The sequence below is a fragment of the Bactrocera neohumeralis genome, chromosome 2, assembly GCF_024586455.1.
Source record: "Bactrocera neohumeralis isolate Rockhampton chromosome 2, APGP_CSIRO_Bneo_wtdbg2-racon-allhic-juicebox.fasta_v2, whole genome shotgun sequence".
NCBI lineage: Eukaryota > Metazoa > Arthropoda > Insecta > Diptera > Tephritidae > Bactrocera > Bactrocera neohumeralis.
Window position 1 is genome coordinate 75,160,534 of NC_065919.1, and position 12,820 is coordinate 75,173,353.

Consider the following 12,820-nt stretch of genomic DNA (forward strand, 5'->3'; position numbering starts at 1 on the left):
TATTGAAACTAGCAATCGAATGTTGGTCAATATTCGGAATTTATAATGAGTTTACCTTTTCTTGAGGTTTTTAAATAAATTTTATTGTCAACTATGTTAGAGTGCAGTTGAAAGTCGTGTCAATACGGTAATACTAAACTCTCCAATAATTTTGACATTTGAAAATAAAAAAAAACTGGTGTTTGATTATTATTTCCGAAAGGATATAATTTCCGCTTTCGCCGATTTGATTTATCATATTAATATACCATTTTAATTATATATAATGCTCAATGTGATCCGTTTTAAATTATACAAGGCAGAGAACTTCCAAAATAACCAGCTTGAGCAACGCAATTAGCCTTTTTTCCATATCAGCATACAATTTTTCTTCTGAGAATATTCTAGAATCTGGTTTCCATATACTATTTAGAGTAGGTAAGATTTATATTATTACAAGTTCTGCAATATTGTGTAAAAATTTTGTTCGCAGCGCTCTATTGTGAGCATACTCAGTTGCTTCACTGAATTTTGAAGTATCAGTGTGAGTCTTCTGAAATCTGTATTCAAGATACTATTTAGAGTAGGTAAGTCTTATAATATTGAAATACTTACTATACATCCAAGTTAATGAGAATTAGTCAACTTTTTTCCTCAGTAATGGCAATATATTTTAATAAAATTGCTTAAATATAAAGTGTTTAAGATTCCAACTATTTATTTTTCTCCTTCTTGGTTTTGATGCTGCTAGAATAGTATGCTTTTTCAGAAAGTGATCGATTTCCTAAACTTTGTTTATATGTGATTGTGTCATAAGTCAATATATGTATGTATATTGGTTTGAATGGCATTACGTAGTGAGATTATATGATGTACTGCGTAATTTGTTTATGTAAATTATTAAATTAAATAACCAGTTTGGAAACAAAAAATTTAAAAATTTAACTAAAGCCGATATTGGCTTGATTCAGCGGTTTTAAAGCTTTTTGCAAATTCTTATTTAATTAAAATAACATTTTTTTCAGTTGAAGAAATTGTTCAAATATAATATATTAAATCGTTCAATTTATTAGTACACATGTATGAAGTTATGTGTTGCATATATTTATGTATGCGTTTATATGATGAACATATATTTTCTGTGTTGCGTTACGTTCAAGTTAAACAGAACTATAACAAAGTGTTTTATTACGTAAAATATTTTTGAACTAAATTGATTGTAATGCATTGTTAAAGATTGTGATACGGCATTTGGTTGTCATATATAAATACACATTAGTTGGTGTATGCCAATATGTATGTAACATATTTTGCATGAATTTTTATGCATGTACATATGTGTTTAATACGCGTGTAAGCATACATGAATGCAATATATTTAGCGTATAAGTATGTATATATTATATTTGTTTGCATGTTTAGATATTTGTGTAATTAATAAGTTTTGTTTTCATATATGTATGTAAATGGTATGTACGTGTGAATGTAAATATTTTCGTTCACTTTCTGCAAGGCGCCACAAGAGTGGATAGAACTTATATAGCGTACATAAATATGTTTGGGATGTGTAAGGATAGTAAATAAATTCTTTCTAAACGATAATATGTTATCTAATTATTATTAATTTTTTGGTTATATTGTTAATATTTGGAAAACTTTCATATCAATCATTTATTTCTAGACGCTTTCGTATAAAGATTAAAAATGGATAGATTTTAAGTTTTCGTTTTTCTTTTACTCGTTTGTTATACAAAGTGTAGATGTGTTTACAGTTATATATCAAATATATAGCTAATCACTATATACGAGTATATGCACTCATTTTTAATAACCGTTAGGTACATGCTATAAAGTAAATAAAGCATTCTTTCACAAGTAATATATAAGTAGATGTACGAAATTAGCTTTGTGTATGTGTTTGTATGTATTCATTTAATTTAATTTGCATCACGTTTTCATGTAAATTCTTTTTAACATATACATGTATATATATATAAGCTTGATTTGCTTAGAGAAAGAGATCGTGTGTTATTTTATAACATAATATTTCTGTAATGTCTGTATTTTTTTCTTTTTCTTTTTCTTTTTATATTGATATTTGCATTAAAAGCTATCGATTTTTAAACTACTTTAAAAACGTCTAGGCAATCGCATTTGTGAGAGTTGTTACTATGTTTTTTTTTATTTTTTCTTTAGTAGACTTTTTGTACAATTTTCTTATAGTACATTTACGTGTTCACATATACATATTTATGTGTTGGCGTTTCTACTAAAAACAAAGCAATTTTAAAATTCTTCCCCAAATTCTAAAATCGGAATTGTTTTTGCCCACTCGTCGCGCTTATTAAACGCAAGAATGTAATTTTCATTGAGATTTCGTTGCGTATTTACAATTTTTTTCTTCTAATATTTTTCGTAATTTTATAGAAAATAAATCTGAACTTCTATGACTTAATATTATGTATGTATATAGACGTTTTCGAGTTCGTTTAATAGTTACATGTAAAGGCATCGCAAATATACATACAGACATGTATTGACATATGTTTGCATGTTCTTAAATGTACACAGATTAGAGTATTATGCATTTTTGTAGAGGAAATTGAAATGAAATGCAAGAAAATAGGCGCCTGGTAAAATAAAGTGTATATTAATTAAAAATTAAAATTTTAAGTTTTCTATAAAATTTCTTTTGCCAAATGTAGTAATAGTAAATTGAGCAAGAAATGTTGCAGTTTTGTTTTTGTTTTGAAAAAATCATGCTTTAACATGCGAGTAAAAAATCTTCCCCAATTTTTCACTCGCCGGTTATAGCGTTGCCAGTAACGAAACTGAAATATGATATTGCAAATATGAACGGTTTGTGCTTTATTATTATTATTTACTTTTTTGTGAAATGTTATATATATTACATAAGCGTCAAAATGAAAACAACGCGCTGCTTGCAGCGTAGTTGGTGCATAACCTCAAAATATTGACGTTTTTCATAAAGCGTACGCTTTTAAAATAATTTTTTTTTAATAACGCCTTGTTACGAAGGTTTTTATGGTTTTTAATATTTTTTTTTTCGGCCTAAACGCGTCACAAATCACAAGTCGCAATTTGTTTTTTTTTTTACTTTTTTAATTAATTATCTTTATGCTAATTTCAATACTACACCGCTAGTTCAATCTATTTGAAAATATTTTATTCGAATATGAAATGTTTCAATATGCGCCTTACGCTCTATCGGAATATTAGAATTTTGAATACCATCTTATATGTATGTATGTATGTATGGTTGTGTGTATGAAAAGTCCCTAAATGTTTAAAAGTGTTGTACGCGATTTTTTTAAGAGTAAAAATGTTTAAGGTGCACAAATGGCGCTTGCGTAGTATTTTTTTTACTTTATTTTTATAATTTTTTTCATAAGTATATTTAAATTGATTTTAAAAATAAATCTATTTGCGCAAAAGACGTATGTTTAAAAATAAATAGCGTATATATGTATTGCGTAGTTACATATGTATTTCTATTTTTTGTTTTACATATTTCTTGGTTTTTGGTTTTGTAAAATATGATTCCGAAAAATTTGCTAGGTATGTATTCAAAGTTTCGTTCTGTTTGTAGTTAAGTGTGTAGGATTTGCTATGTTTTTATTTTCTTCCACTATTGTTTATGCTATTTATTCGTTTTTCTAATCGTTATTTTTAGTATCTTCTGTAACTACCGTGGTTATTGTAATATTGTGCTTACCGCCGGTTTTTAAGGTACATACATGCAATGGTATATCTATTAAAAAAATTGGTTTTGTTTTTGTTTTTTATTTATTAATTTATATAGAAAAATTTGGCGTGTACGATAGCTCTGCAATATTGTGTAAAAATGTTGTTGTAATATATGTGTCTGTGTGTGTGTGTTTGCTTACATTTGTAATATCACTAGGATAGGAAGATGAATGTCAGCGAAAGATTCATTATACTTTTCATGCGATTTTCACGAAATAATAGTTAAGTAACTTAATTATAAAGAGTTTTTCTTTAGGTTTAATGTGTCTTTTTTTGTTTTCTTGCCCGAATTTAAAGCTAATATTTCGTTTAATTTGGTTAAGTATCTGCGTTTTAAAATTACTCGCGTTATTTTTTACTATTTTTTATAATCAGTGTGAATATTTTTCTTAAAGTTACGGTGTATTTATTTGGTTTTGTGTTTTATATGTGCATATACATATGTGCATACGTATTGTTACATACATATGTATAACGGTTATCTGCTACATAAATTATTTTATTTAGTTTTGGTGTTAAAAGCTGCAAGTATACGCGTTTATGTATATTTTTTTTTTTGTAATAATTGTTTTTTGAAGAAGAAGAAATAAAAATATGAATTTGTTATGCAAGTTTTTTTTATCGTTTTTAACAAAGCATTTTTCTGTGTATTTGCGTTATTTCGTTTTTGTATGACATTATTTGCTGTTAAAATAAAGTAGTATCTTAAATATTTTTTTTTTATTAATTTTTTAAATATATCTTTTTTTATTAATTTTTTTTATTTTTTTTTTTTTTTTTTTTTTTCGTTTTTTTGCAGTTTTTAGCAAATGCATATGTGTTACTCACTCATACGCTTTTTGCAACTACTTGACTTGTGCTTAGCTATAACCATCACTCTCGTTTTAATTTTATATATGCACGTAATTTTATTTTTGTTTTTCTGTGTGTTTTTGTTTCTTGTTTTTTGAACATGCTTGCAGTTTCAACTACAAGTACTTCTTTTGATTTGTCTTCTTTTACTTTTTTCATACACACAAGTGTATATATTATATATGTATACGCTTAGATTTTTTTGTTTTTGTTTTCATTTGTATTAGCATGCATTTTTAATATTTCATATACTCGATTTTTTGTGTTTTACTTCTTGTTTCTCCCTCAATCAACTGCAATCAATCACTTTTCCGGGACTATAATCTCGACCGCCACACTTTCAGCTGCTGGATTAGCAGTGATATTGGTGATAAGCGGCATTTGTTGTTGCTGTTGTTGTTGTTGATGATGTGGATGCTGATGTTGATGCTGATTGTGATACTGCGAGCCCTTCCTCTCCAGCTGACCGACATTAGCTACATTGCCTGGTGCCACGGAATTACTACGCGTCGAACGTATAGACGTGGCTGATGCGTTGCTCGCGCTGGCGCTGCCCGAATGTGACCCTGCTCGCGGGTAGACAAAGCAAATTTTACAATGAGTAAAGTAAGTACTTATAATGTTGTGTGTATTCATTTAGCATTAAGTGTGGGAGTTAAGCATAAATCTGGTTATATTAGTTTGGGGTAACACTTTCAGCTACAAACAAATGTACAAAAACAATTTATTATATACAAATATTGCATATTTAATTATTAAGTAGTAAATATTTTACAGTTAAACAGTTATTTAGTACGTATATTACATTGTCACAACAATTATACATACATTCAACTATTTACAGCGCACATTTCTAGGCACACTCTTCTATTTTTGTATTGAAAAACAAGTAAATTATACACAAAATCAGCAAATTCGCAACTTCTTTTCATGTTTGCACTTGGCATAAATGCTGTAAATTTGCTAATTTTGTGCATAATAATTAGTTACGGCAATCGCAGCACATGTAAAGCGTCAAATAAGTTAGAGAAAAAGTTATGGTCGTGAATGCAACTGAAGTTCTAAAGAAAATCAAATCGGAAAGCTCCAAATGAATGCAATAGAAACAATTAGCCGCCAACTTGGCGAGAGAAATAAAAGTATGCCATCTTTCATACATAAATCAGAGTTATACGTGAGTATAAGTAACGGTTTGGCTTTGTATAAGTTCTACTTACAAACATACTTGTATCATATTCATAACGATCTAGCTCCACTCGTTCGTTATTTTGGTTTTTCATGCAATAATTTAATCAAATAACTATATTTAACTCATCTTAAAAACTTTAGTTACAACTACCGTTACAACATTTTTCTAGAAACTAACGGATTTCTATTCAAAAAATTTCAATATATAAAGTATTTTAAGATAAGAGCTAAACTGCCTTTCTTAAGGAGGCATTAGGGGGTCATATACAGTTAGAATTTTCATAAAATCGATTTTTTTTTAATTTTGTTTTCTTAATGTACATATATTTTTCATATCGTTCCGATAAATATTTTCGAAGTTACACGCAAATTTGAAAAGCGTTTCAGAATTGCATTACCCGAAGACGCTTAAACCGATTAGTCTCAAATTTAAACACGTGCTTCTTAAATATATTTTTTAGTAATTAAACGAATATTTTATCTCACCAATAAATATTTTTTTAATAAATGATTTAAGCCCGAAATTTTTGTCAAAAATTTATTTTTTTTTTACCCTTTATTTTGTCAAAAAAAATATATATTTTGCTTATTACTTTGATTTGCTTTACTAGATTTAACGTTACTTTAACGATATCTGTCTGTTTTTTTTATTTTCAGATGATCCAGTTCAGAGATATAGTGATCACCACAAAACCTCTTTTTTCGCGGAGATCAGCTGTAGTTCCTAAATAAATATTTTTACTAATACTAAATCTTAAAATACAGTTAAAAGATGCCATAATATGTGTACACATTTTTGGATAAATAAATTTAATAGTTTTTCAGGAATTTTTCGGCCTTCTAACTGTATATAACCCCATACCTCTGTATTGCGTTGCGATTTTTACAATGACTCGTTCTGAACGATCTTCGACTTTCTTAACTGATAAAAATATTCAAAATGTGAAGAATATGATGCTTAAAATCTTGAGTTAAGTGTTAGATAGATGGCAACGAGCTCGAGATCTCACGCGAGTCCGTTCGAATGATTTTGGTGGATACTTTGGTGGATATTTTAGATGTAAAACGGTTTCTTGCTCAACTCGTCCCGACAAAGCTGAATTTTTTTCCAAAAAGAATAAAAAACGCAATGAATACCATCGATCAACTACCGTATTCACCAGATTTGGCAGTGTGTGATTTTATCTTGTTTCCCAAACGGAATTTGCTTGTTTGGGGGAACCGTTTTCAGTCGATCGAAGAGATAAAACAAAATTCGTTGAAGGAGCTGTAGGCCATCACAAAAAGTGGAGATGAAAATTTTTCCGATTACTGGAAAATTGTTGACATAAGTATATTACATCTGGTGGGGATTACTTTGAAGGCGGCAAGATAAATACTGTTGAATAATTAAATATTTTTCGTTGTAATTACTATTTCCGTATACCTTTTCGTCTTTTTTGATATTCCAGAAACCCATGCTTCAGTAGATAAGACTTGTTTTAATCAAAAACTTACACGTTCGAATGCTAATTCCCAAAGTTGTATGCAGAAGGATGAGGCGAAAATATTCAGTCACTTTCTTGTACTGCTTTTCCTAGACTGAAGTGGAAACACCTCGGCAATCATACCTGCGGCGAATTTGACGAAATAGCTGAAATTGATATCAGCCGCCTCAGCAAATTGGTGCACGTTTAAAGAACTTTGTCGATTTCTGTGTCTCTTTTCGAACAATACTTAGAAGTATTTAGATATTACAGCTCAGCATTATCTCAGCTGTCCAAGTGTGATCCCTTTTTTCGAACGACTTATTAACCAAACCCACCCTCAACTGACTATTTCAATATGCTTTTATCAAAAGAATATGTTTCGAAACCTCAGTTGGAAGACAAAGGCCGTTTTGACGGAAATTGATTCGTTACTCCGAACTGACTTCATGTCCTCAATGTTTCGATGGGTGTCGACAGTAATAGATTCATTCGCGACGAAATCAAACACAATTTAGATATATCCGTATAGATTTCTGTTGCGTCCCAACACTACAACTCAACGTCATCGTCTTTTCTGCCATTGATCATATGACATCAAAGAGAGTGATCCACTTCCAGCTCCACATTTCTAAACTAGCTTTCTATTGTTTTTACCACTGTTCCAAATTTAAGTATGACTACTATGTTGTAAGTTTTGTAATATTTTTATCCAAGTTATTAGGATATTGTGTGTTATGAGCTAGAGAGTCGTAATTTAAAGAGTTTATTGCAGTTTTGCATGAGCTTATTAATATATAATATTTATATAAAGTGTAAGGTTTGCGCTCGTAAAAATATTGTGTGTGTTTGTATGCATGTGGTATACATATATGTACGTATATAGTTTGTATCAAGGAGTACTTGCGAATAGTCACTGGGCATATAATCAACGGCTACTGCTACTAAGTTCCATACATATATATGTAAGTATGTACATAATAGAAATCTGTATGTGTGTGTGTGTGTTGGAGTATTAACTAAAGAACTCTACGGTTGCAACTACTTGGTGTTATTATGCACTTACATACAAACATACTTTATAACGGATTGTATATAGTAAGTGGGCAGTTAGTACGGTGTAGTTGGAAGATATTGAATAGAACTACGGATATTTGTTTCAGCTAAGATTACCAAGACTAAAGTAGTAGGTCCACTAAACATTCAAATATAATTCTTAGCTTTTCATACAAACAACATACATGTCTGTGTGTGTCTGTATGCGGAAATGAACGCACCATGCACTTATTGGTGTTGTTGTCAACTGGGATACCGAGCACAGCTAATGCCTGCGCCTTCGACCCACATACTCGCGCTTATGTAGCCATCGTTATGCTTAGAGTAGGCAATTTGGAACGGTTCATTCAGAATTTGTTCGCCTTGATGGCGACGGCTGGCGGCGTGGTCAAGCACATAGCCGTCTCGATGTCGGTATCCGCATTCGCTGGGGCTGTGGCAGTTGCATTGGACTGTGGCGGCTCTGGCGGTTGTGATTGTGGTGATGGTGGCTGTTGGTGGTGGTGGTACGTTGTGTGTGTGGTCGGCGTGTACGGCGCGTATGTATGCGGTGCGTGAATGGTGGTGTGGGGATGCTCGAGCAGACGCGAGCAATTCGAAACGTCGCTAACACGGGAGTCACTTGAACGAGTGTTGCTCTTGGAGCGCGTCATACGCCCTGATTTGTGATCTGTTTCAATGGAATTAGCCAATTTGGAGACATCAGTCGATTTGCAATTGACGGCATTTAGTCAGTTAATGCTAATGAGATGATTTTTATATACTTAGATTTAAAATGTGTTACAACTGATAAGATTTGTCACTACTTAAGTATTTATTATTTTAAAAATATCTTGATTCAGTAAAAATTCAATATTTCTACTTATGCTGTTTTTGGTTGTAAGTACCTTGCATATCGCTTTTCAAAAACAACATCGTCTAGACAAAAACCTCAACTAAACAAAATCAGTAGAAAGGTTAAATGATTTCAACATTTAAATAGACTTATGCTAGAATCATAGTGAGGCAAAAGCGAAAACGGTAAGAAATTGATTTTTCGCAAAAAATCAAAAAAACATTTTTGCGTTCGATCCACTATATTACATATTTTATATCGTTCCAAAACTTGTTTTGCGGTTTTATGGGTACAATAGAAACCTGAACTGCCATTTTAAGTATATAGATATATTTTAAAATTATAAATAAGTAATTAAATAGAAATCAAAGTTGGACACAGACATAGACTGTACTTAACTTCAGAAACCGAAATCTTTCGGCGGCTCGGTTTAATGTGGCTTTTCAGGAACTTGCGTATGTATGTATATGTTTTATAGTAGAATCAGCGCCTATCGAAAAATTAAAAAAAAAATGCAAGCATTTTTTGGTGACGGCACCATTCGGGAGATTAATTCCAACTTATTCTGAAATAGACCTATGAGCTGACGAAAAACAAAAAAGGTGACTAGAAACAGAACGCGATTAAAAAGATTTCAGTAAAACGTCGACAAAGTAAAACTTAGCAAAATTTGTATCCAGAAACGTGGGTGGTCAAGTAAATATAGCAGCTGTAGCTGTGAGTCTACACGAAGACCGCGGAGAGTCGATTTGGCGCCGTTCGAAGCAACTCGGACTGACCTATGGAACGACTTGGCGCAATCTGCGTCGAGATCTTAAAGTGAAAACGTACAGAATACGGATTGTGCAAGAACTGAAGCCGCTCGACCTTCCCAAGCGACAACGCTTCCCACCCGATGTTTCTGAGCCAAATTTTGTTCATTGGTGAGGCCGTTTCTGGCGCAATAGGTACGTAAACAAGCAAAGTTGCCGAAGAGCAACCTGAAGAGAATCCAGAACTGCCATTTCATCCAGAAAAAAACGGTTTGGTGTGTTTTGTGGGCCGGTGAAATCATCGGTAGAACGTAACCTTCAATGGCGATCGTCAACGCGCCATGATAACCGAGTATTTGACGCCTGAAATTGAAGCTCGTGATCTTGGCGATATTTGGTGTAAATAAGACTGGGCCACGTGTGATATCACATCGTTAGACTTTTTCCTATGAGAACGTAAAGTATAAAGTCTATGCAGACGATCCCGCTTCGAATCAGGCCTTGGAGTAAAATATTACATGTGTCATTCGCCAGTTACCAGTCAAAATGCTCAAACGAGTCATCGAAAATTGGACTCAATGGATTGAACATCTGAGACGTAGCTGCGGCCAACATTTTAAAGATAATCTTCAAGAAAATAAATGCCAAAGAATGTTCTTTCGAATGGCAATAAGCATTCCCCATTTAATTTGAAGCTTCTGTGTTTTTCTTTATAAAAGTAGGGAACTTCGAAATGGATCTTTACGAAGTGTCAACACCATCTGATCAAATTCGACTTGAACCGGCCCGGCGAGTGCAAATCAAACGATAAAAAATTTATTTTTTAACTTGGTACAATCTTTTTTTAAGTTTGTCCGAAGCTTAATCTTCATTTGTCTGACTATTTTCACAATGGAAAAAAATTAACACAAATTTGCTTGAAATTCATCAAACGCATCATTACTGTGGTAACGAGACGTGGATTTATGAATATGACATAGAAACTCTCCAGCAACCTTGCTAATGGCGCACCAAAAATTAACCGAAACTAAAAACACCAAAATTCATTGAAGACACCGAAGGCCATCGCAGCCTTGACTTATAAGAAGTGGATTAAGCTTTGGCATTCATATATTAGCTCAAAAAGCGTCAAATTTTAAGACAATAATAAAAATTTGTGTTAAATTACGTTAAACTGTTAGTTCTTTTTGTCCGTCTGAATCAAATTTGATCTGGCTTTACGAATTTAAACATAATTCGGTCAACTTTCAAGTGGAAATGTAAAATAATAACGAAAACCGAATACCGAAACTCAAGAAATGACGTTAAAGCCTTTCCTAAGCCGTGTCCAACTTCGATATAGTATACTTATAATAATCCATTATCTTACATATAAATACAATGAGCATTTAATTATGGATTATTAAAGCAAAATCGGCTTATAACAAAAAATGACTTAAATCTAGCAAAACTAGCGATGATTTTAAATAAATTGAAAATTAGTTACAACGCAACGAAGATATGAAATATTTGAAGTAGCTGATTCACAAAGCCTTGTAAGATACAATTACAAAATATTTGGGAATATTTTACATAAAAAGCCATTCCAACTATTTATTTAACTGAAAATATTTTGCAAACATTTAACATTTCCATTTCAGTTTCAGTTAAATTTCTGGATCGAATCGTATATTGCAAGGACTTGTGAGCACACCAGATGTGTTTTTCTGGTAACCTTACTGCAAGGAGGCACATACATACAAATTATACATATAGATATGTACGTAGCTTTAATTCTTTATATAAAATTCTTTAAGGAGAGACTTTTAATTGGATATTTTAATTAATTTAAGAAAATTAATTTAATTTTTGAGCTTTTTTTGTTGCTTTTGGCATTTAACTTTCAGTTGAAATGTATGTATTTTGGATACAAACCTGTCTTACCTAACGACGGATTCGGCGAATGCGGACGTAGCGAAGCCATGCTCGGCTGGCGCGACGGTGCTCGCACCGACATACGCGAGCCGCGTCGCTCCTGGCCGTGCAAGAGTTTGCTATCACGCAAAAGCGATACGTTCATGAGACGTGGATTCGGTGTGTTGAAAATTGTCCGGTTCTCACGCCAACGTGCCCTGAGTAAATGTTTATTATTGGCGTATATTTTGTGTTATTAAACAACAACATCAACAACAATAACAACAAATGTTTTATTTGTTTTTATTATTATTATCATATTTTTTTTGTTTTTTTTTTTTTTTGGTGATGGAAACGATGGACGTCGGTACGGTGGATCATGATAAAAATAGAACAAAAAGAAATAGAAACAAAACGAGCTCGATCAACGCAATTCAAGCAAATTATATTTTAAGAGTGATTTTTTTTTTAATTTTTTTTGGTTTTGGTTTTCAAAACATAATTACACAACAATTCGTATAAATAATTAGTATTAAATTTTAAAGCGTTTGCATTTATGTATGTATGGTATGTGTGTAATCATATGTGATGAACTCAAAATCTTGGCATTATACAATTTATAAATCTGTATGTGTGTGTGTATGATTTGTGTTAATTATTGCAACAAATTCTAGGCGACACGGCGTAGTCAATTCAAAAACATCTATTTGTAATCGCAAGGGCGTGGCTAAAAATTAGCTCTGTAACGGTTGAAAATTAGTATACAGAAACAGATTGAATCCGAAATTTTTGTTATAGATGGAATAGAACTAAAAAGCAATTAATTTGAAAAAAAAAAAAATATTTTTTATAGCAACATCGAATTTTATATATATTTTTTTTTACTGTTTTAGCTGGAAAATTTTAAATTTGAATTACAAACAAAAAATCAAATTTTGCAACACAAATAATATTTAGTTAAGACATGTCACTGAAAAACAATAATATTAAATTTAAAAAAAATTAATAAGCAAAAAAACATTTTTAATTTT

General features: G+C 31.5%; 1 protein-coding gene and 1 long non-coding RNA gene across 7 annotated transcripts in view; one reads left to right on the forward strand and one right to left on the reverse strand.

The window, feature by feature from the left end:
- Window positions 1–625: 625 nt before the first annotated feature.
- Window positions 626–12,820, reverse strand: part of LOC126767864 (uncharacterized) — a 31,769-nt gene continuing 19,574 nt past the window's right edge. For 2 of the 6 annotated variants that reach the window (XM_050485558.1, XM_050485560.1), the window contains exons 6-8: window positions 11,811–12,007; window positions 8,495–8,979; window positions 5,066–5,165 (exon numbers count right to left, since the gene is read on the reverse strand). In XM_050485558.1, the coding sequence (XP_050341515.1) occupies window positions 8,657–8,979; window positions 11,811–12,007 (520 nt within the window). In that variant the 3' untranslated portion in view covers window positions 5,066–5,165; window positions 8,495–8,656. Of the gene's footprint in view, window positions 5,166–8,494; window positions 8,980–11,810; window positions 12,008–12,820 lie in introns of all 6 variants that reach the window. The other 4 variants (XM_050485561.1, XM_050485559.1, XM_050485563.1 and 1 more) reach the window with 4 other exon arrangements.
- Window positions 5,140–6,615, forward strand: LOC126767870 (uncharacterized). The gene is made up of 2 exons (XR_007669170.1): window positions 5,140–5,205; window positions 6,445–6,615. It is a non-coding gene; the product is annotated as an uncharacterized LOC126767870 (long non-coding RNA).